At 34.0% G+C, this 23,313-nt stretch overlaps 1 protein-coding gene across 1 annotated transcript in view; it reads left to right on the forward strand.

The window, feature by feature from the left end:
- The window catches only part of LOC145683726 (uncharacterized), a 211,046-nt gene that overhangs the window by 20,257 nt on the left and 167,476 nt on the right, over window positions 1-23,313 (forward strand). The window contains exons 7-12 of the mRNA XM_081755197.1: window positions 3,026-3,049; window positions 3,380-3,424; window positions 12,908-12,979; window positions 14,801-14,830; window positions 16,211-16,261; window positions 22,298-22,342. Of these exons, the coding sequence (XP_081611323.1) occupies window positions 3,026-3,049; window positions 3,380-3,424; window positions 12,908-12,979; window positions 14,801-14,830; window positions 16,211-16,261; window positions 22,298-22,342 (267 nt within the window). The remainder of the gene's footprint in view (window positions 1-3,025; window positions 3,050-3,379; window positions 3,425-12,907; window positions 12,980-14,800; window positions 14,831-16,210; window positions 16,262-22,297; window positions 22,343-23,313) is intronic.

Below are 23,313 nucleotides of genomic sequence, written 5' to 3' on the forward strand. Positions count from 1 at the left end.
GTAGTAAAAAAGGCAAATATGGCAAAAGAATTTTATATAAAATAAGCTATATTTGAGGCTACAAGCATTTCGTAAATTTGTATGGCTAAATGGCTCTCCAAATAGGGTAGATTTAGCCAAAAATAGGCTAAATTAGCATCACTGCTGCCAGTGTTTGTAGGTTCAAATAAGAAAATTTCCCTCGAGTGACACAAAATTTTCCCTTCTCTTAGTACATTTTCCCTAGTTTGTTGAATATCCAATTCTTATGGCACAAGTTACGTAATAAGATTAATTTAGCTACATTAAAGGAAGTGCCAACCACGTTTGTTTTATTCACTTGCTTTTCTATTCTACTTTTTTTTTACTTTTCCTTAATTTTTTTTACAAAAAAGTATAAACTCACGCAATGGGTGCAATTTATGCTACTTTGAACACACTTACAATCACACACAGAGTTCTTTCGTGGCTAAGCGGTACGCGCTTTTGCCATGGGAGATCTGGGTCCTATTCGCGGTGGTAGTTCATGTGGTTTCGATTACACGTTAATCAGTAGTTCCAAGTCTCATATAGCCTCGCTGCTGAACGGGACGTTAAATTCATCTACTCAACTCAGCCATCACACACATACACATGAGCTATTGCACACACAAATTCTTGCTATTGTGTTGGTTTATTTATGAAGAACAAAAAAAAAAGTAAGCATTTATATTGATCACTCAGGACGAAAATTTCCCTGAATTTTCATGTTGTTATCAAAAATTCCCCTTTTTCCTGTTTGCTAAATTTAGCTTTGAAAGGAGGTGGGCTGATAAGGGCCATTTTTCGCCCATCAGGCCCGAGATGTGAAATGCATGGTTTCCAATAGTATACCTCATAAAAATAAGAAAACAAATATATTTTGACGGAAAGCGCTATAAGTGAGAGGTAAAAAAAAATAAATAAATAAAGACGTAAGTCGTGTGTTAATGAAGGAACGTAAACACTAATGTCATGAGTTGGAATCCGAGAAAGCAATAGTAAATAGAACGCTAACGGCAAGAATAAGAAGAATGAAGTCTACTACGACTATGAGATCAATATATTACATCGGAAATAATCAAGCATAGATAATAATCAAATAGCTGGGGACACTTGTAGCTAGTTTGCAGATTAGACATCGTGCTTGCTGTCGTCATCCGAATCGCCACTGGACCATCGTGCAGCTGCGGCATCTTGTAGTGTATGAGTATATTCTAGACTTGGTTTCTTAACTGTGGTGGAATTGTGGCGCCAGTAAGCCAGAAACCATAGTACGGAAGCAACATGCCCACAACTCCGACGACCCGTGCGCCTACTTTACATTGACAGTACCACTGAACTCGGAGAACAGAAGCATCGTCATGATGTATGTACAGAGAGTACATACCTTTGTCACTTAAGTGCTCGTCAATGTAAGGATCGGATACATCAGGTAGCTATTGTTGGTCGTTGTTTTTAATCTTACCCTCAGTATTGCAATATAACATATCAATGACTTCCCATCGGTACTTCATTGACGCGTTGTATGTATGATTCTTCGATATATATATCTATTACAGAATTTCATGCCATTCTGCGACTGGTTTTCCTGCTTGCACTTTTACTCATACCTCTTTCAGAAATGACACGCCTTCTCAATACTCCATAACGTGCTGTCTCTATTTTTGCTGCCCTACACACATATTCGCGCAAACAATACATTTTTTATATATTTTATTGACATGCTGAGCATGTATTTTCAGTCACAATCGGTAACTAACATCAGAGCTGGAGTCTCCAGTTGAACTCGTACATTACAGCGTATAAACGGTATTCATCACTCTATACTCTCGCGCAATACATTTTGTTCTCTAATAGGTAGAAGGATACACTGAACCAAAATCAGTTAGTACTCATATCAAAGGTTACACAGCGTTATATTATGACGAGTCAGATTTATTTTGGTTCATCGACTCCTTCTTCCTATAAGCCTCCATCAAAGACAGCAAACATTACCAAAATGTCGCAAAACGCAGAAACGAACTCTTTTTGGGCTCTCATTTCTATGACTTACTATTTTCTTTATCACGTATCTACTATTTTTACATATGCAACAGATCTTCTAGTATACAAATACATTGCAAACTTGTCGGAATCGGACACTTCATTTTTCCGTTGTCTGATGGGCGAAAAATGGCCCTTATCCGCCCACCTCCTTTCACTAGATTAGGGAAATTTCCCTCAAACTACGGACACTGCCACTTACTACGAGAAGCATCTTCAACATTGAAATTTTAAGAATAAAAGAAGCTGAACTGTGTTGTGGCTGTTGAAGTTGATAACATTTCTTGTGCTTATGTAGTACAAATTTATTTACGGGTAGCACAATTTTATTCAAAATAAAATTTTAAAATATAGGGTTGGTTTGCTGAATGTAAACTCATTTTTATTATTAGGAAAGTTGAGGTATCAATAGATTGCCTCTGATTATAAGAATTAAAACACACCTCCGACTCGTGTACAGTGAGATTTGAGACACAAGCTCCATCTCTTGATCGAAAGCCTCAAGACTTTTTTCGATTATCTGGTATTAATTTGAGGACGAAATACCTATTCGAACTATTTTAACAGCATGTATTAATGAAATCACAAAAAAAAAAATGACCCAGAAGTTGGAATATAAGTAAATATACCGGTACTTACTTTAAGTTAAGGATTAATTGCTTGTGGCTTCATGAAAAGATGTCCTGAATTAGTTATATTCGCCCGAAAACCTGCAAAACGGTGTAAAAGTTACAGTCAAAAGTTTTCAATGTATGAATACTTTTTAATTATTTGAATCAGTGTTAGTTCTTTAAATTTGTGTGACGTTAGCTACGCATGTAGCCAAATCTAGAAATAAAGAAAAATGTTATATAATGTACAAGAATAAAACTTTCCAAATGTTTCAAGTACTTCTAATTAGTGTCTTAATTTTTTTAAATAACGTCAAAAATGCAATACTGTATCTAGTAAAAATGATTAATTCAATTTAATTATTTTATAGTTCCCATTTGCAAGACACCAGAAGGTTAGTATTTTTTAAGTTATTCAGATATAAGTATTATTTTCCAACTAAATATTTAATGGTGGGCTGGGCTCATTTTCAAATTGTGGCAATGTTGCCCAAACATTGAATAATTCTAGACCAATTAAATGTGTATTTACAATAACAACAAACACTACTAAATTTTCTAATATTTAGCCTAATCAAAACATCCTCATAGACAAATTTATGTTCTGTGTATCAATTATAATAATCTTGGAAACTCCTTATATATTTTTATAAAACACAATAAGTTAAACCATACATTGTAGCAATTTATGTAAAGTAATTTATCGTTTCCATTTGTTTTTTCAGTGAAATATTTGGTAACCCAAGATTCATTCTTCAACAATCAGAAAAGTAAGTATTTTAATGTTTAAAGAGTAAAGTACTTGAGGTTTCTTTTGACCTGTCAGAGAATCGAGATCTGTCGAGAATTAAATTAACAAAAACCACTTGAAAAATGAAATTTATAGTATTTACTTACTTCTTCTTGAATTGTTGGGATTAGATTGAAGATCAACATTCTTTAAAAAGTGAGTAACAGATATTAATTTGTGTTTTGGAGAAAAGTTAGGATATTTAGAGTTTCCAACAATTACTGAGGGAACAGATGATGTAAATCTGAAATTGTTCCGGCTAAATTGAAAGTAAAAGCCCCAGTACACAATTACATTAGCCCCTTATCGGAAGTAAAAGAGCATATACATCGAATGTTCAAATTATTTAGACTTTGAATACATATTTACTAACAACGTTTCGGTAATGTTTACCGCCTATGTGGAAATCTAATGTTTATACCATAAAATGACAAATGAAACAACCTGTTTCAACAGCCGAAACAGAACTGCTATCTCTTAAATAAGCAGAATTACCGTTTATTACCACAATTTTTTCACATCATTTCTTAAGAGAGAACTGCTTCACTGTCTCCTGTTTCAAACACATGTGGCGTTTGATGAAGCATGGTCACTTAAACGCTTTATGATTAATGGTTGAGCTAGAATGATGTTGGGCTGACCAAATTCAAAGCTACTTTTAGCTGGTGAGTCAATCCACTTCAACGCCGTATGACACTGTAGAAAAACTTTCTTAAACTCGACAAAAACATTTTGTGTATACCATTACGATAATTTGTTATTCAATCTATGAAGGAACTATATATTTAATCAAAATAAAAAAGCGAATGTTTGGCGTACTTATAATTATTTTCTTGCTATCATAGTTAAAAATTATTACCTACGCTCACATTAAATTCAAAAACAATGTCTACAAATCTGATTAGGATTAACCGGAGATTCGAATCAATGAAGGTCAGGTAAACGAAGTTGTACTCTAACAGAAAATAGTAGAATACATTCTATTCTTGGGACACGGAATCCAAACTCAAAACAGTTTCTCATTGGCTTTACCTTCTGTATTCGCCTCTTAAGACTTCTACACGTCCGCAAACTAGCTCTGTGTTTTCAGAATATGTTCTGTCTCCGTCATTATGTCTGAACTAAAACGAGAAGTAATGATAGTTTACTATTTCTTTTGGTTGCAATGTTTGATCACAAGAGGATAAACAGTAATAATAAACATAAAAACAACCGCGAATAATTTAAAAACAATGCTTTTATGAAAAACACCAGAAAAGAAGGAAATATTCTTTGATGGTCTATAGTGAAGGAACGTAACTAATTCTCAAAGACACTGCAGAAATTATATACGTATACCACGTAGATGAAACATTAAATTCCGTCCAATGATTTTAAAATTAGTTTAATTTTTCATTTGATGATCTTCTTTCCAAAATTAAACCTTTTGCTCTACAATTTTACGATAGAGGTAAATGAATGAGAAGGCTATATTTCTTTTCTATAAATACGCTAAATTTGCACTATTATTTATACCAAAATTTTACCCTTTGCATATACCGTATTAAGTAATGCAACAGAGCTCATTCCATAGATTCAGAAACCAGTAGAGTCTAAAGACATATTTAGCAAAACAAAACAAATTGTTGATGGGAACTTTCCCTTTTGAAAATAAATTTCTAATTTTTCATGACCCAAATGCGTTTTACTCCCTTCAATTTACATTGTAAAAACACAGGGGAAATAGGATTTAAATTTTTGGTCTTTCGGCATATGTGGCCATTTAGCCCGTCGCGTACAAGGGATGACGTTCCACGGCAAGCACACTATCAGGGGAAAGAGAAGGAAGAAAGAACTGGGGAAGAAAGGAAGTGACCTGGGACCTATAAGTTAGGTACAGCACCGGCATTTGCCTGTTGGGAATGAGGAAAACCCAGGGAAACCTGATTCAGGATGGCTGGTCTGAAAAGCTTTATACACTTTTTTGACCCAGTGCCCCCGCCGCTAATCGAACCCGAGACATCTCGCATTGTAAAAACATTGTTGCATACACTATATTACTTTCCATTCACTTTCCCCAATTAATTCTTTATTTCAAATTTTCTTAACATAAAAATAAGCATAATTTTAATAAGACCTTATATACATTAGTTTGTAAGAAAAATTTACATGGCTTAATACAACTTTAATATTAAAACTATTTGCAAGGTTGATATGTTACAGTTCATATATTTTCAATTATACGCCCCATCTAAATCTGAACTGTCTTGTCCTGTCATATATTGAAGTAATATAAAATATTTCATTAACTGTGGTTGACTTTTCTTATACGCGATCTAAAAGCATTTGCAAGAAACCAATTATTTTTGCAGTAAAATGATAAGCTAGGGCATTACACACATTTGCTTCACATATGTATGAAAAGAGTATTTCCTGGTAAGATACTGAAATCGGCCCTTGGTCCAAATTGGGTCGCTATTCGCCAAAAAAGTTGCCCTTGACCTAAAACTACTTCCACAAAATTTTGACCCCCTATCCCCTCCCCTTAACGAATTATCCTATCATACATGCTCAAAATTGATTTTTTTTTTTTTAATTTTGGTGAGGGTGGTCCAAAAATTTTGAAAGTTTCATAGATTGTAGACTATCTACATGCAAATGTTCATTTTTTAAAAAAAAAAACATCAATGCGTATTTTCTTTATTTCTTATTTTATTTATTTATTTATTTATTTATTTCTAAATTACAAGAAAACACCTTATTAAGAAAAATCAACATTTTGATCGCTATACTGGTGTAAAAGATAATTAATATGCTAATACCGATAAGAAAAGTTGCTACCTATGCTAATACAATCATTCATGTACAGTATATAACTTTTTAGCATCGCACGAAATTAGTTATGGAATATTAAGTGCCTTAAACTTTGACTGATGCGGTTTAACAATGCACTATTCACTTATCAGCACACTTGCCTCCTAAATGTGGATGGCGAGTGTGAAAGGACACTAATACTCCCAAGTTACGTAAATGATTCAGTATAATTACTAATCAATATTCAAAATTGTAAATTAATGTCAGTAAAGCAAAGAATATGACTTGTAATTTCCAAGTACATATTAATATTGAATAATTTAACTGTTAAACGCATAGAACTCTGATAGAGTTTAATTTTTACTAATCTCAGTAAGCTAAGAAAAATAATTGAATTAGATTTTAGTCTCGGGGTCTTTTCTTGTGGTTTTACTTCTTGCAACGGAATGCTGAACATGCCACACACAAGCTATCAGAAAAGATAAGGACAAAGTTATAAACTGGTAATATTTCCACACGTCCTGCTGCCTGAAAAAAGAGGAACATTTTTAAATCATGTATCACATACCTTGTTATCTTCTTAGGGTAGACAGATGTGCAATCCAAATCCGTTCTGATAAACTTTTAATGAAGCACCAAACAAAAATTTTACTGATTCACAAGCACAGAATTTTATAGCACAGACTCACTGAATATACACTCGCAAAATAATAATAAAAAATTGATATACGTTTAAGGAAACTTTAGTAAATAGTTTGTGCACCAAATTGCAATTATGAATTTCTTCTTGCTCCCTCGAAGGCCTTGGTCTTCCCAAACAGGGCTACCACGATCCTGTCCATTGCAGAACTTTCCTTTCCCAATCGGCAAGTGAACTCATAGTCTTCTTTAATAACACCATTTAATCTCGTTTTTGTTAGATTTAAGCACTAGCTAACACATAGGAATGTTGGTAACGGTTCTGTTAACTACAGTTAATGGATCACCTTCGATAATCATTTCTGTGACCAAAACAGCATACATTCTAATGGCAGTTTATTTTACATCTGCCAAACTTAGTATTAAACTATATTCCAAAGCCATAGTTCTGGAATTACTTCTAAAGTTTCAACCTAATCAGCTATTAAAATTCTTTTATAACATTGTTCACAGAACTATTCGCAACTGACCACTAATATTAACGACTTATACTGCCGAATGCGGAGTTGTTTTGAGATATAATTAGCGTCACACTAAAGGTGTGACTACTGCAGAACACACATGTTAGTCGAACTCTTTAGTATGACACTAATCATACGTCGAAACGACTCTGCATAAGGCAGATAAAGATTATCTTTAATTCTTTTTAACTGTATGCTAAGAACTTTAAATTCACTTGTCACTATACTCGGATATCAGTAATATCCTGGTCATGTTTCTTAGGTTTACTGTTTAATACTAAAAGAGTTCTATTCTGTACGTCATCAACGAACTAAACTGTCCACATATCCTATTGTGTTAAAATTTTTAACTACTCGAATTTTTTTTAACAAGGAGTTTTTTCTCCAGTATCAGAACAAAAATCATATAATGACAGTCATGATATTTCTTCTTAGAATATGAAATCAAATAGCACTAAAAGAATTAACCAACGCACTTGAAACTAAACGAAGAATTCATTTTTACTAACCAGGGAAGGGTCCGAATGGGGCACTCGAGTTGTCGAACGACATGTATCAGATATGAAAGAGAGTATGAAACTATGTACATATGCAAATTTTTAGCGGTTGAGTTCAGCACGGAGAAGCATGAGAGCCGCAAGAAATATGGCCGACCGTAGGGCCCAGCAACACAGAAAGCCAAGGAATCACTCGTTCCTCAAGTGAATGGCCACAGAAATGAAGCTAAATGTTTAGTAGTAGATGCATAAGACCTGCTATATGTAATGAACATCATGGTCGCCATATTGAAAGAGGCCACCTTGAATTTGGATTCACAATTTAAAAGATAAAGTGGGTACGTGACATATGAAATAACACTGAAATTTACCAGGAATACATTAATGTTAACCATTCTGTAGTAACTATTGTGAGTTGAGGAGTAACATTCAAGAAGGATGCATATAAACTCTGTGGTAGTCTCACTAGTATAACGCAAAAGCTAGACCTTGGAAAACTCTGGATACATACGGAAGAAAAAGTGTTTACATGCAGAATATTTGCGAGTAAGAGAAAGATGGTCATTGACGACAGAGAAAGAAGAAATAAGAGGTGAGTCCTTGCCATCTACTGTGTGTCCTGTTTGCAGACAGAAAATACTCAAGAAAGCTCATTAGCTAATATCTGCGTTATCAGTGAAGGAGTCAAATAAGAAGAGTGGTTGGTAGGAAGGTTGATGTGCCCTTAATGGGTGAGTCACTGTTGAGGAAGTGCTAGAAAATGACAAGGTATATTCTAATTCATCATATGGAAAAGTTATTTATTCTTCTGTGCATGAATATGGATTCCCAGGTAGATGTGTCAGTATTAGTGTTTGTGTTTGGGACGTGCGACGGTAATCCCTATGTAGAAGATTAGAAATGTACTTTTTAGTAAATATTGATACAGTGGTAGAAAAATAACAAACGTTAGAGATAGATGATAGACTGTCAGGTGAGAACAGCTCTTGTGTTTTCATCACACTCATATAGATACTCTTCACATCAACTGTCCTTCATAGATTGGTATTATCTTTATCAGTATACTAGCTTATGTGATAATATATGATATTTTCTTTGAGAAGAACCACGTCGTAATTGTACCTGTAAACTCCAGACCACCTTTGTGTCGGGTGTTTTAAAATGACAACAACTATCCATCTTTAACACTGCAAGATTATCAGCTCTTTACATGTGCAACTGTTTTTTTAATTATTTTCTAGATGTCCATCGTGTGCCAACATTATTTCGACGGGTTATTCCGAAGTTTGTTCAAATATCCCCTCACGATTTTCTTGCATGTTACTTCTCAACTCACAATGAAGTTAGTTCAAAATGATTAATACCAATGAATTCCTGGTAAAGTTACAGCGCTATTTCATATGCCACATGATCCACTCTCTCGTTTACTATGTGAATCTGAATTCAAGATGGCCACTCAATATGGTGGCCTGGATGTTCATTACATATAGCAGATCCCATCATGCATCTACTACTAGACATTTAGCTTCATTTCTGTGGCTATTCACGCGTAGAACGAGTGATTCCTTAGCTTTCTGTGTTGCTGGGCTTTACGGTTGGCAGTATTTCTTCCGGCTCTCTTGCTTTTCCATGTTGCCCTCAGCCGCTATAAATTTGCATATGTATATAGTTTCACACTCTCTTTCATAATTGATACATGTCGTTCGGCAAATCAAGTGCCCCATTTGGACCCTTCCCTGGTAAGTAGATCTACTGTTTTAAACTAACTGCAGACTACCACACAGAAGCGATCTTGTATCTTCTCGAATTGATGGTCAACTTACTTTTCTTTTTCCCTTGCAGTCTATTTACAAACACCCAAAAACTATGAAAAAGGTAGATTCGTATCGAGCTACCTGTCATTTTTATGACGGGATGAAGAGACGAAAGGGATTATCATCCCCCTGGCGACAGGATGTCTGGAAACACAACTATGCACCTATTTTCATTTATGCTCGCTCTAAGTTACGCTATTCTGTTAATCAAGACTGACAACACCACAGAGCAAACTTCAGGCTTTTTGTTGATATCTGATACATTATATTTACATTTTGTTAAGGTTAAAAATTTTGATATTTATTTTGCTTGTAACTCATAAAATAAATGTTAGCAGACATACTGCTCCTACCACATGTTCCTGTCAGTCACTGACCTCTGGTGACTAAATTCGAAACTAAACTACCCCATACATTCTCTTGCAAAGAGCCTGTAAATGAACGTTTACATGTATAATACTTCTAATTCACAGAAATATAATTGATTATTATATGAATACACTAGCAGCGTTCACCCCGCTTCGCTGCGGTCACCCCGGAACGCAATAAACTTTGTTACTTAGATAATTTTTACTTTTTCGCTTTCAAATTGCAGTAAATGTTAACATTATAGCGCCTGTCATTTATGTTAACCCGCCGAGTGACACGGTCATGCGGGTTGCATATAAATACGTTTATTTTTATACCTATGATGAACTAACAAAGGATTTGTACGTTATGGACACTTGAATGGTCAATTATCTCAAGACACTGGTAATTAAAAATTAAAGTGATATGATAAAAACCATCTAGGGTCCAAATCCTAATAACCCCCCAAAAATGAAAGAAATTGGTTCAGCCGTATTAGCGTGATGAGCTAACAAAGGATTTGTGCGTTCTCTTTTATATAATAGATATGACATATTATACAAACATCATATAAAAATAATAAATACAAACTGACATACACATTTAATAATAACTAACACACTCTTTTGGAAATAACTTTCTGCTACGAGAGAGAGAACACACGTGATGATGTTTACTTCATTACAACTAACGGATTCCACCCCTACTCAATGCAACAAGAAGCAAGCAGATATTGCTCAAAATAAGCTTTGTGGTTTTGTAATAAAAATGAAACATAATTTGCATGGTGAGACTGAACATTACTAAAATTTCAATATATTTTTTTTTTCAAGTAAACATACTAACAATAGGAGATTATTGAAAGCCTTCACTGGCTACGAAGGTGAAAGACACTCGATGGAACAGTTGCTTTTTAATCGTTCGAACCAAACAAGAAAGAGAAACCCAAAATTCTAAGATAAAATCGGCTGGCCGGGTCGCTCGTACATAGTGCTAAAAACGGCCAAGTATAATTCCACACCTTTTGTTGCCAGTGTTTTCACAGCAAGTTACGAAACATTCGAGAGCTCGGAATACAAAGGATCTTGCGGTCTCGATGTCACCCAGTACATGTAAATCATCGTTTCAAATCATTGCTGGATTTCATTTTTTATATATATACAGTATATATATATATATATATATATATATATATATATATATATATATATATATATATATATATATCCCTTACTATCTTAGAAAATGTAAACTGAAATTTCTTCTAATCATATTTTCTTCTCCATTTGTAGATAGATACGCTGCTATCCACAACTTGTGTGGTTCTCTTCGGCGGGTTTTTTTTTTTTTTTTTTTTTTTTTTTTTTACCAAAATGCATCTTTTGTGTATAGAAAAATTTCGCTGTATTCAAAGTCGACAAGAAAAACTTAGGACTATCAATAGATATTAACGATATTTAAACTAATTCACAATGATAATAATTAAATTTTAAAAGATAACATAAATTAATCATCAAATTCAGTCATCCCCTTTCATTACGCAAACAAATATACAAAATATATTTGCAAAAATAATATGTAACAAAAAAATATTTAAATCTCAAATTATTCAGAAAAAAATCAATATTGGTATGCAAATCTTACGTAGGTATAATAAATATTGAGATATATGCCTGATATGGAAGCAATACATAAATGAATAAAGTTCATTGAATACAACAAAACAGACTTTTACAGGCTATTTTTCAATATTTACAAGTCCACTAGTGAACGCATTGGAATTTTTTCACTGTACTAGAATATTGGAATAAAGTCAGTAATATACTTTTCAAATACCAAGACTTGTACAGTATATACCTAGGTAGACATGAGCAAAAGAGTTAAGTTTGCTTAAACTAACCGTTGATCGCTTTCGTATGCAGATCTGTATTTTAAAAAATAGAGAATGAGAACAAAAATAACAAAACATTAAAAAAAAATAGAGAACGAAAGATTAACAAGTACCTTCTTTGTTTTAAATTGGTTACATTTCCTGTATCTCCTTGTTAACATTAATAAAGTCTATTAGAGAAGGATATGTTTAACAATAGTGAACGAGATAATATATTTTAAAGACTTTATATATTCGTACACATTTACCCATTCAAGCCTCCCATTAACTTTTATGAATGCTGGAGAAGTTGTTAGACGTAGAGAGGCAGAAAAGGAAAGGAAATACAACAATCTCCTCGATAAATTTATATTTGCTCCAATAGCTATCGAGACGAGTGTAGCATGGGGTTCTAGAAGCCTTGATTTTATCAGAGAGGTAGGCAGACGCATATCTACCGTTTCTGGAGATATTAGTTCAGCATTCTTCTTAATACAACGTATATCCATTGCGGTCCAACGTGGCAACGTTTCGTCAGTTCTTTTTACGTTGTCGCCTGGAAGAGAACTGGAGGTGGAGTTTCTTCTCTAGTGCAACAGAAACAAGCGAACAATAGAATAACTACAAGTGTTAGTACACTTTTAATGTAAAAGTGATTTCAGAAAATTCTTGTACCATAATCCACACCAAGTATGCTCAATTGTATTTATATTTCTAGAGATTTCATTATGTCATTTCTATTTCTATAGTCTATTTATTGTACGACTAAGATTTTGCATCTACTACTAGAAAGAAGAAACTGAATGTTATTGTACGTTTTTGTTAAATTAGCATGACTGTATCTGTTTGTCGAAATATATATAACAAATGTTTCAAAAAATTAAAATAATAATGCAACATTTTAATTTTATATTATGTAACAAAACAATATAATTTTAAAGATTAACATCAATTTTTCTTATTTTGTTTAATTACTTCCAGTTGAACGAAGTCCACAAAATATTCTGAATGCTATTGATGATGCAGCGAATAACGAATTCAAACCACTGAACGGTTAGTACAAGGTTTAACTAAGTGTGTTTCTATAAACATAATACTTTAATTCTCTAAGAGAACCCACTTATGAATCAAAGGAGCTTCAATGTCAGTGTTCCATAATGGAGGAGCAAGATGAACTTTATCATGAAATTTAAGAAGAGTGTGTCAAGATATTCATGTCCAATGAAACAAAATAGGATCCAGTATTTGCTTAAATAATAATATGTTACAAGAAAGCCACACAATAGAAAACATATTAAGTTATAGATGCCTCCAAAATTAGAACTTTTTGACAATTGTTTAGGGACAATTGAAACAAAAAAAAGACAATCAAAATATACACATTTACATATTTTTGTCCTAGAGACAATTTACCTGCTTTATCTTTGACAGCTTCCAAAATTTAAACGTGTACTCTTCCCAAAGTTCTAAACCGATGTATCGCGGTAAGTTTCTCCTATTCAATAAAAAAAAAAGCGATGTACTCTTTTATATGATAATGTATTTCAATAAAGGCTAGTCTCAATGAAACTTGCACAATACTTTTAAGATTTTGACTGACGAAAATTCAAATTTCCTTTGAAAAATTCAAAATTCTCGCCATGTTACTTATGTATTGTTACAGAAACTTATCCCCATATAAGGGGATAAGCAGAACCATCCAAATGTACAGAAATATATAGAGGTAATGCTTAGAGAACGTTTACCAAAACTTAATTTTAACATATTCCAAATTTAAAGTTTGGATCAATGTACTCCTTCCATTGATATGCCAATATAGCCATGCATTCGCATCTACGACCGTAGCATGCAATAGAGCCTCAACTAAAATCATAAAATAGAGCATAAATCTTCAAAATTTAAATTTAAGCAACTTATTCCCATGAAAGGGAACTCGACGAACAAACCAAACTTTGAAAGCTATACACATATTACTATAATACCCAATTTCTAAATATGAAAATTTTCAGAATTTAAATGTGGTGTGTTTGTGATAAAAGAATTACGAGGTGATTTAATGTACCGCTTTCATAACCAAGAAGGCTGTGACCATTTTCGCGACATACGCGATCAGATCTTATGATTAAAAAAATATCTCACCCAATCAGAGCTGAGTGAGATGAAAGTCCATCCACTGACCCTTATTCGTTGCTCTAGTTAAATTAAATATATGCTTTTTTTTGTTTCTCTAATTGAAATGTTTCTCCAAGTCAAATAACGATATTGTACTTTCGATGAAAGAGCTTTCAAAGGAAGAAGCGTAATTATTTTAAAGGAGATCAAAACTAATAGCAGTTTGGTCAGATTCGGTCAGACTAAGTTTATAGAGTAATAAGTATTTAGTTCCAAAACTAATTAAGTTCCAAAACTAATAAGGTATTTATATAATAAATGATAAAACTCATAAAGGCAGATTACAAATCAAAAGTTGTGTAAGATGATTGGCACGGTAATAGGAAAGGAATATGTGCGACATCTTACTGTGGTTAGTGAGATGTTAGCTGATTGTCTGGTGCAGCAGGGTGGGGTAGAATGGAGGAGGTACTGAAGTGCACCGTTTACTATACTGCTTATGCTGTATAGATGTGTTACAAGAAGCAATGACCAAAATGAAGATGACCTACGGAACTCGTTTAAAAAAGACGTTGAAGTCTAACGATGGACTTCTTCCGACAATCCTTTTAATATTTATTTAGTTTCACTGCATTCATCTTAGTGGTTTCATCATTAACGTTGAACTATTTGTATAGCTTTAGGTTTCATCTGAAATCAGTAATGATTTAACACTCTATTTATTCTTGCAATATTACTTATAAATTTTTTCTTAACTTTCAGTTCGTAGAGTGAAGAAAGTTCCTGTGACAGGTAAGTTCCAAGCATTTCACATATTGAATTGTTATATACCGGTATATTTGAGTGGATTTTAAAGGACTGTTTTCTAGCCCATAATGCATACAACCAATATAATCCCTTATAGTGACAAGCTCTGACTATGAAAAGTTACTATTTTATTTCTCTCATAAATTGTTTTACTTGTGTGTAAAAGAACGCGCTTAACCCGAAAAAGGCCATGTTAATTTTATCCTTAAAAGGCCCAAAGAATGCCTCTGAGGATCCCTGCTGCATATACAAGCCTCCTGAACTCACCGCGACCATTTGTATTTTCCGGCGTTAATAGGAAAGGCTAGTCATTACTTTGCTATGAAATCATTTGTCAATGGTAATAAACAATGAACAGTATCAAATAATTACAAAAGTACATACTTCAATAGGAGCCTCAGAGACACCCCTTGATATAAAAAATAACCCCATTTCTCTGAGGTAAAGTAAAAAAAATGATTATGCAATCAGAGGGTGTATTTCAAAGAGATAGAAGAATTCTGGAGCGCAGGACGCGGGACGAAATATCTAGTAAGAATAATGGCATTAAAAATTAACCAGGGTGCCTGCGAGGTTCTTGGTACCTTTACGTCAATATCAAAAATAACCCTATTTTTTCTGAAGTAAAATAAGAAAACGTATGAACAATTCAATCAGGAGGCATATTCCAAAAGAGATAGGAGAATTCTAGAGCGGAAGACAAGCGGCGAAACATCTACTAAAAATAATTGCATTAAAATTGGACCAGGATGCCTCTGAAGCACCCCCTGGGCTTTCTCGGGTTAAAAACTATGATTTATAAAATGCGCAACAAAGACGAAAGTAAACTATTTTGGAGGTTATGATAAAGACATTTGCATTGGCTGGGAGCCCTTAATCTTAGAACGACCATCCAATGAATTCTCTTGAATCAAAAATTACTTTCTCCTTTTGAGTTTAGCTCATTATTTTCTCTTTTAGATACTCATTACGAGAACGAAAGCATTGTTTTGAGAAGTTTCCTTATGATATTATTTGGTTATATATTATTATTTATGCAATATCTTGCAGCAGTTCTATCGGAAGTTCTAAAATTGCTGGAACAGTGTTCTTCTTATTTACAAGAGAAGTCGATACTCAGTTTCATTTTCGCAAAGAGAACGACACTTTATCTACTTTTTCATAAACTTTAATCCCCATCTAAGTACTTATAATAAGCATTTTAATCAAAGTAGTATAGCTAATCCCATCTCAAGGCAGGTACAAAGTACATTCAAAATTTACTTAAAATGGTTATATCATTTTCCCCAATGTGATTGCAAAACTGTACACTTTCAGTTTCATTTATAGAGATTCTATTTGGTAAATATAAGTTTCTCTTTGTAGATCGAGAAGGTAAAGTGACCAGAATCCAAGGAGCACCAAAGGAGCAACGCGGTAAGTGAGCATCATGTTAAATTTCAGAAAAATTGCATATTTGAATATAGCTATCATTGGCTACTGTAATCATATGAAGCATACAGAGGAATAAATCATTATAATTTTGAATAATTTTCCTTGCTTCACTTACTTTAACGTGATGCTTCAAACGGAACAACTCAAAAGTTGGAAAGATCACCCAATAATTACATTGAAACTTATTTTAAGTTGTTTTTGTTTCCTTTCTGACTAACTTCACTTGAAAGTAATAAGTGAGACTAGTATGTTTCAAGAAAAGTAATAAATCGCAAGAAAAGATTCTCTCAATGATATGATCGCGGTAAATGTTCTAATATCATAGTAGAAGATAACGGTATTATTTGTGTATACTATACCATAAACTTTTAGTTTAAATTTGGTGCATCCTCAGAATAACATTTCAGATACCTGAGCAAAAATTTCTTCAGAAAAAGGTTACTTGTATAGATTATTTTAAAGAATAAAAACTTATATAAGAATTAACATTTTTAAAAATTGTTCCAATACGGGCAACGTAATTCGCCCTAAAATCGTCAGATGGCATTTGGACGACCATAGTTACACACATTTTGGAAATTTGCACACATATTTTCAGTGGAGTAACCAAGCAATGGACAAATATTACCATCAACAATAACACCTATTTATGACGTACTTGGAGGAAAATTGCAAGCAACATATAAGAATACAGAATTAAGAAAATTAATATCTTTAACCAGAAAGATAGTACGTGAAGACGACGAGATTAGAGGGAGGCCGTGGAACATGGAAGTTTCAAGTTCTTGCAAGTAACCTGCCAGTAATGGTAGCATACTAGGGTGGGTCGTTTTGCCACTTTTTCTTCGGAAGGAAATGTAATACCTGGCAAAAGTGGCCAATCCACATGGACATTTCAGGTATAGATTTTTTTCAAATCAGATTATATCTTCTGTGAGAACTATTGCCTCAAAGTTTCAAAATTTACCTGAAAATTGCAAAAAAAAAATTATTCATTTTTAGTTAAAGTAAAAGTAAAGTTTTGTTAAAGTAAACATATTTTTGGGTTTATACATGCCCTATGCTACGAAACCTGACATTCCGGTCTCAAAATGCCAGTTATATGCGCTTGGGGGGATAAGGGTGCCTCCTCTGGGGCCGGAAAAGAGAGTACATTGAGTACAATTAAACGTTTCTACAGCTTTTTTCGTTCTTGCCTTTTCCTTCCTGACCTGCTGGACCAATATGAAGATGAACGTGACAATCTTTTGGATAGCATCGTCACTGAAGATTATACGTGGTGTTATCACTACGAGCCGGAATCCAAAACATAGTCCATGGAATGCCGATTTTTACAATCGCGACATGCAGGCTCTGGTTCATCATTGGCAAAAGTGCATAACAAATGGTGGGAACTATGTGGGAATATGAGTCTAGCTGAAATATTGCTCTGTTTAGCTGTATTGTTGTTAGTGATGTATCTCCATTAGTTTCCATAAAAAAGGAAGCATTACTTTCGGAACGATTTTCGTAGATTTGAGTGAAACCGTTTTGTTTTGTGCGAAAAGGTTGCGGCACATATAACAACTGTGCTTAAGGCAGCTTCAAAGACTGGAATTATAACTTCCCAAAAATTTAACGACATAACATCTGCTTTAACTGTGGACAGGAACAAAATAAGATGTGCGAAACGTAAAATTGCTCGGAATTTAAAAAAAGTTTCTATAAATGATGATCCCATTAAAAGCCTATACTTTGATGATCGAAGGGATGACACTAAAATACACACAGGTTTCATTAGAGAAGAGCACTTATCTCTTGCGGCTGAACCTAACTCTCAATACATTGGTCACGTGACACCATCCTCTGGCTCTGCACATAACGAGACAACAGCTATTTTCGAATACATCATGAACCAACTCAGAGTTGGCTTTGATAAAGTTGAGGTTCTTGGGTGTGGTGGAACATACACTAACACTCATTTGAATAGAGTTGTTCTTCGAAAATTAGAGGAACTAACAGGAAAACCTATGCAATGGGCTATTTGTCTCTTGCATTTTAATGAACTGCTGTTCCGAGCTCTGTTCACGCATATTCACGGCGCTTATTCAAGCTCCTATTCTTACACAGGCCCCATAGTTTCAAAACTATCTAACTGTGAAAAGTTTTCAGTGTAATAAACTGTGACTTACCTCATCATAGTCCAGAAGAGCACAGAAAACTCAGTAAATACCTGAGATGCTTGTTCCAGATATTTCAACCCATTGACTCTGGAGTATGCGCGTAAGAGCTTGTTTCTATGATCCCTGGCAAACTAAACAAAGCTAGCTGGTTGACTAGTGCAAATAGAGTTTTAACATTGTATATTGCAACAAGAAATCTACCAAGAAATTAATAGAAATTGCGACATTCATACTTAGAGTCTGTGTGGTTATGCAATACCGCATCAGAACATAGTCTTCCATTGCTAATGGTCCTCTCACGTCTTTGGGACCATTCATAGGTCTAGATACTAACCAAGGGAATACCAGGCTGTAATCCGTTCATCCATTCAGACGAATGCATTCTTTGCACTCCCAGAAAATTTCTTCTCGCCAGGATGACTGATGGTCGACTTCCTGCCCGACAAGATGCATTATATAAGATTCTTAGTGCTCGAAAACACGAAGCAGGGAATCTCCATAACTCCATTAGATACAACATCATTCCCAGACTGAATTTTGAGGCAAACGATTACACTGCAATGATTTTCTGGGAAAGCACTGATGTTTCAATAACTGTACTACCAGTAAGTTCTATGGACGGTACCAAACAAACAGCTCATGGTCAAATTTTCACTTCCTGACAACACCTGCACAGAATGGTGCTTCACCGTCCATCCGTGCCACACGGTAGTAGTAGAACGTATAATGAAATTAGTCACTGAAGATGCCTCCCGAGTATGTGCCTGTGATGCTAGAGGTGGAATAGTCAGGTCACCCTTACTGTCTAGGCAAACTGCGTTTAAATTTCAATCAAATTCCCAATTTCTGACACTTTTTCCTGACAGTGACTAATCGGATCAATTCATGCGGCCCAACATATGGTTGGTTGATTGGATAGGCCTAGCGGAGAAGCCCTAGGTGCAGCCGAGATGGGCTCTGGGTCTCTGGGTCACTTGGCCAGGCTATATTGCCAGGTGAGCGAGAAGCTGCACAACCTCTTCTGCACAGCTCAACTGTACTGAATTTGCCCTCTTTTCTAGCCCCAGAGGAGGCACCCCTATTCCCCCCAAGGGCATATAACTGGCATTAGTGTCTGTTTAGTGTCTGTTTTCATAGCAATGGAGATGTATTTAACCAAAAATATGTTTACTTTAACATAACTAAAATTAATGAACAACTTTGGTATTATTTGTAATTTTCAGGTAAATTTTGAAACTTTGAGGCAATAGTTCTCACAGAAGATATTATCTGATTTGAAAAAAAATCTATACCTAAAATGTCCATGTCGATTGGCCACTTTTGCCAGGTATTACATTTCGTTCCGACAAAAAAGTGGTAAAACGCTGCACTCTAGTAGCATACCTATGATGATAATTATGATTGTGATGAAGTTAATCAGAACATAATCAAATCTGAAACTAAACTTCTGATTTTGTAAATTCGATAAAACAAGGAATAACGGCGAATGTAGAGTTAACATGTGCATGTAAAGAAAAGTGAAATGACGTATATAATTTAACATTGTATGTTTATCTCTTTTGACTAAAAGAGATAGGTTACTAGATATGAATACTTATAAAAGGATTGTAGTATTCATGAATGAAGGATTGTAGTAGAATGGAAAGACACATTGACATGATGTTTGTCCATCATAAAGTAACAGGGTTACGATCTCATTATGGATCCCTCAGGACAAAGGAGAGTATTCAACCTCTTTCTTTTCTTTAAAGTGATCCTTTACCGGTAACCTTTAAAACTAATTGACACTTAATTCATAATGATTCCATATTCAGATTAATTCAAACCGACAGGGGTGAAAGCACAGGAATTAAGATGACACTTAAAAACAGTCAGTCTCTACAAAAAGATTCAAACCTTTGGTGAGTTTTACCTCGTGATCGTTAGCATAATACCTCAGGTTGTCCTCACTATTCCTCACCAATCACTATAATAGCACACTCTAAAATGTTAATCCGAAAGAAAAATACACGTGTAGTTAACTCTTTTCTAACATTATGTTCCAACTGAGCTAGAAACTTGGTTTACAAACTCACATAAATACGTGCTGCAAAAATTTAGTCAACGTATTTTGCACTAAACATATATTATGATGAATATGACAAATATCTTATGAAAGTAGTCGAATGCTCACCTTTGGTGAGAGCGATCCATCCCAAGCTCTGTTACTTTATGATGGACAAACATCGAGTCAGCGTTTTTTCCTGAGCTCCATCTCTTTTTCTACGTTCTTCCACTAAACCACTCCTTTCAGAACTATCCATATCTACTAATAATCTGTCTCTTTTAGTTAAAAGAGATAAACATGGAACCTTAAATTATATAATAAGTCATTTCATTTTTTTCGCATGCACTTGTTAACTATACATTTGCCGTTATTTATTGCTTTATTGAATTCATTAAAACAGAAGTTTACTTCCAGACCTTATTTAGTTCTGGTTATCTTAGTCATCATATTTATTCAGCCACTCTTGGCAGGTCATTTGTAGGAAGTGGAAGCCTCTCCTGTGTAAGATAATTGTTGTTTGTAATTTTCCTCCAACAATGTCATAAGTAAGAGTGATTGTTGGTGGTAATATTTATTACTGTAAATTAGTGTACTTCCAGATATCCAATCACCCCTTTGTTTCTACTGTCATCTTTAAACTGTTTTTTTTACTTCTTCTTGTTATCTGGCTCCATGAAAGTTAACCTGTGCAAGAATAGTTGTAATCTTACAGATCCATACGAGATTACGATGAATGATACAAATATTGTTTGCAGTTTTACTATATGGATCCATAGTGTAACTAGTAGTATTAGTAGTGGGAGGATGAGGAGGAAGAGTAGGAATGGGTTAGAAGCCTCGCAGGTTTGTTAGGTTCTGTTTTCGATATAAAATGGAGAAATTAAAGACTTCCCCAATTTTTCCGCACATTTTACAATTTGTGCATCCGTATAGTAAAACTTCGCCAAATATCGTTCTATTATGCAATTATTATGTAAATCTTCAAAAATGTTCACTTGGATATTTGATTCCACTAATAATAGTTATTACAATTATATTTCCCCTAAAGTTGTCAACAATATTCACTGTGAATTACGCAAAAGTCATAATAATTGTTTTAAAATTTACAATTCAAAGTTATGAAGCTATTAAATGTATAATAAATGTTCAACAAATCCCCTTTGTTTTACTCTCACTTTAAAAAGATAAAATTTTCTTTACATATTCTGTAAATTTGTCACATAATTATTAAACATTGGAACCTGTTTGTTTCCTTAATCTACTGCTCTATTGTAGTTTCATGAAACGAAAAGTGAATATTAATTAAGTTGTGTACAAATCTATAATTATTTATTTCTATCGTCCATTACAAAATTTAGTATGCAAACACTCACTGAACTGCATGTTTTTATAATCACATTTACCAAGCAGTAGTCAGCTTATATAGTTCGAACAGTGCATTATTTTGTAGGTCTTGGCACCAATCTACCCAAAATACGCACTGTGATCTATCAACGCTTGTTATGTAGTCGTTCTCCATGTTTTAAAGCCATTTATTTGTTGTTAGTATAAGGAACAAATGTCTATGACATAGCAAAAATAAAAAGCAATGTAATGTAAGTATGATATCTGATATATTGATGTTTACAATTTTACAGTGATTGATAAAACCGAGCGTGGAGATATTATGCCACTTGCCTTGTAGTAATGGTTATTTAAAAATGAAAATACCTGTATAATTAAGACATTACTTTTAATTATAATTAGTTAATTGATATTACATTATTATTAATCGTTATTAATAAACTACTTTTTACTACCTTTTTAAAGATTCAGATACCTTAGTTGCAAAAAAAGTGGACCCAAAGAACAAACGTAAGTATTCAAATTTTTCTAAATGAATTCCGTAATCACATAGTCCTTGTAAAGTTTTATTTAATCTTACATGGTAATCTCTTTCTCTTTAAATCACACTGGTGTTTTCCACATCTTAGATATAGCAACAAACATCCGTAACCAAATTCTACACAAATATGAACCTCTACAGGATTGTCATATTTTCCAGGCGTCACAAAATTATCGTCATATTTAATATACCTTTATCACGAAAAACCATGAAAAATATGAAGTAACTAAACATTACCCGGAGTAGTAACCACGAATTCAGGTATTCGTGAGTAGAAACACTGATTATTATATATGCAATTTGAACTGATATAAAGGTTTCTCAATTCCTCGGTGGGCCAGTCCACCCCTGCTCAAAAGGTAGAAGCATGCTAGCATCTTAATATAGAGCATAACTTAATATACATATAAATTTCAATCACTTAAGGACTTGGTAGACTTTTATTCCTCAAAATCTCTATTTCAAACGAAAATAATCACATACATTAAGGAGGTACCAGACTTTTACTCCCGTTTGTAAGCACCCTGCCCACTCGCCTAATGCCTAACGTGCTCATCTTTGGGATACGGAGTCTCAGGTGTGATTCCAGGTGGCATATTTAAAATTTGAAATCATAACGGTAATTCGTACTACACCTCAAACTATAGGCTCACCTCTCATAGCTGTTGTGAAGATAGGAACTATAAAATCCAATCTTGCAAACCAACTCCCATTTCAACAAATATTAGCGGAAATTAGACAATTATAGAACTATACTAGTGATTGTGTGGATAGTAGAAGCAAGCAATTTTCTACAACGTTTACAAAATCTTCCAGTGACCATGTCTGCTTGAATTTTTTGACGGATCAGAGGCAAAGATCGTTTGAGAATGAAGTGAGAGACAACATATTTTTATATATAACAAATGATAAAAGACTAATATTACTTGATGCACATTAC

Source organism: Thermobia domestica, chromosome 4 (assembly GCF_964235325.1).
Source record: "Thermobia domestica chromosome 4, izTheDome1.hap1.1, whole genome shotgun sequence".
Lineage (NCBI taxonomy): Eukaryota > Metazoa > Arthropoda > Insecta > Zygentoma > Lepismatidae > Thermobia > Thermobia domestica.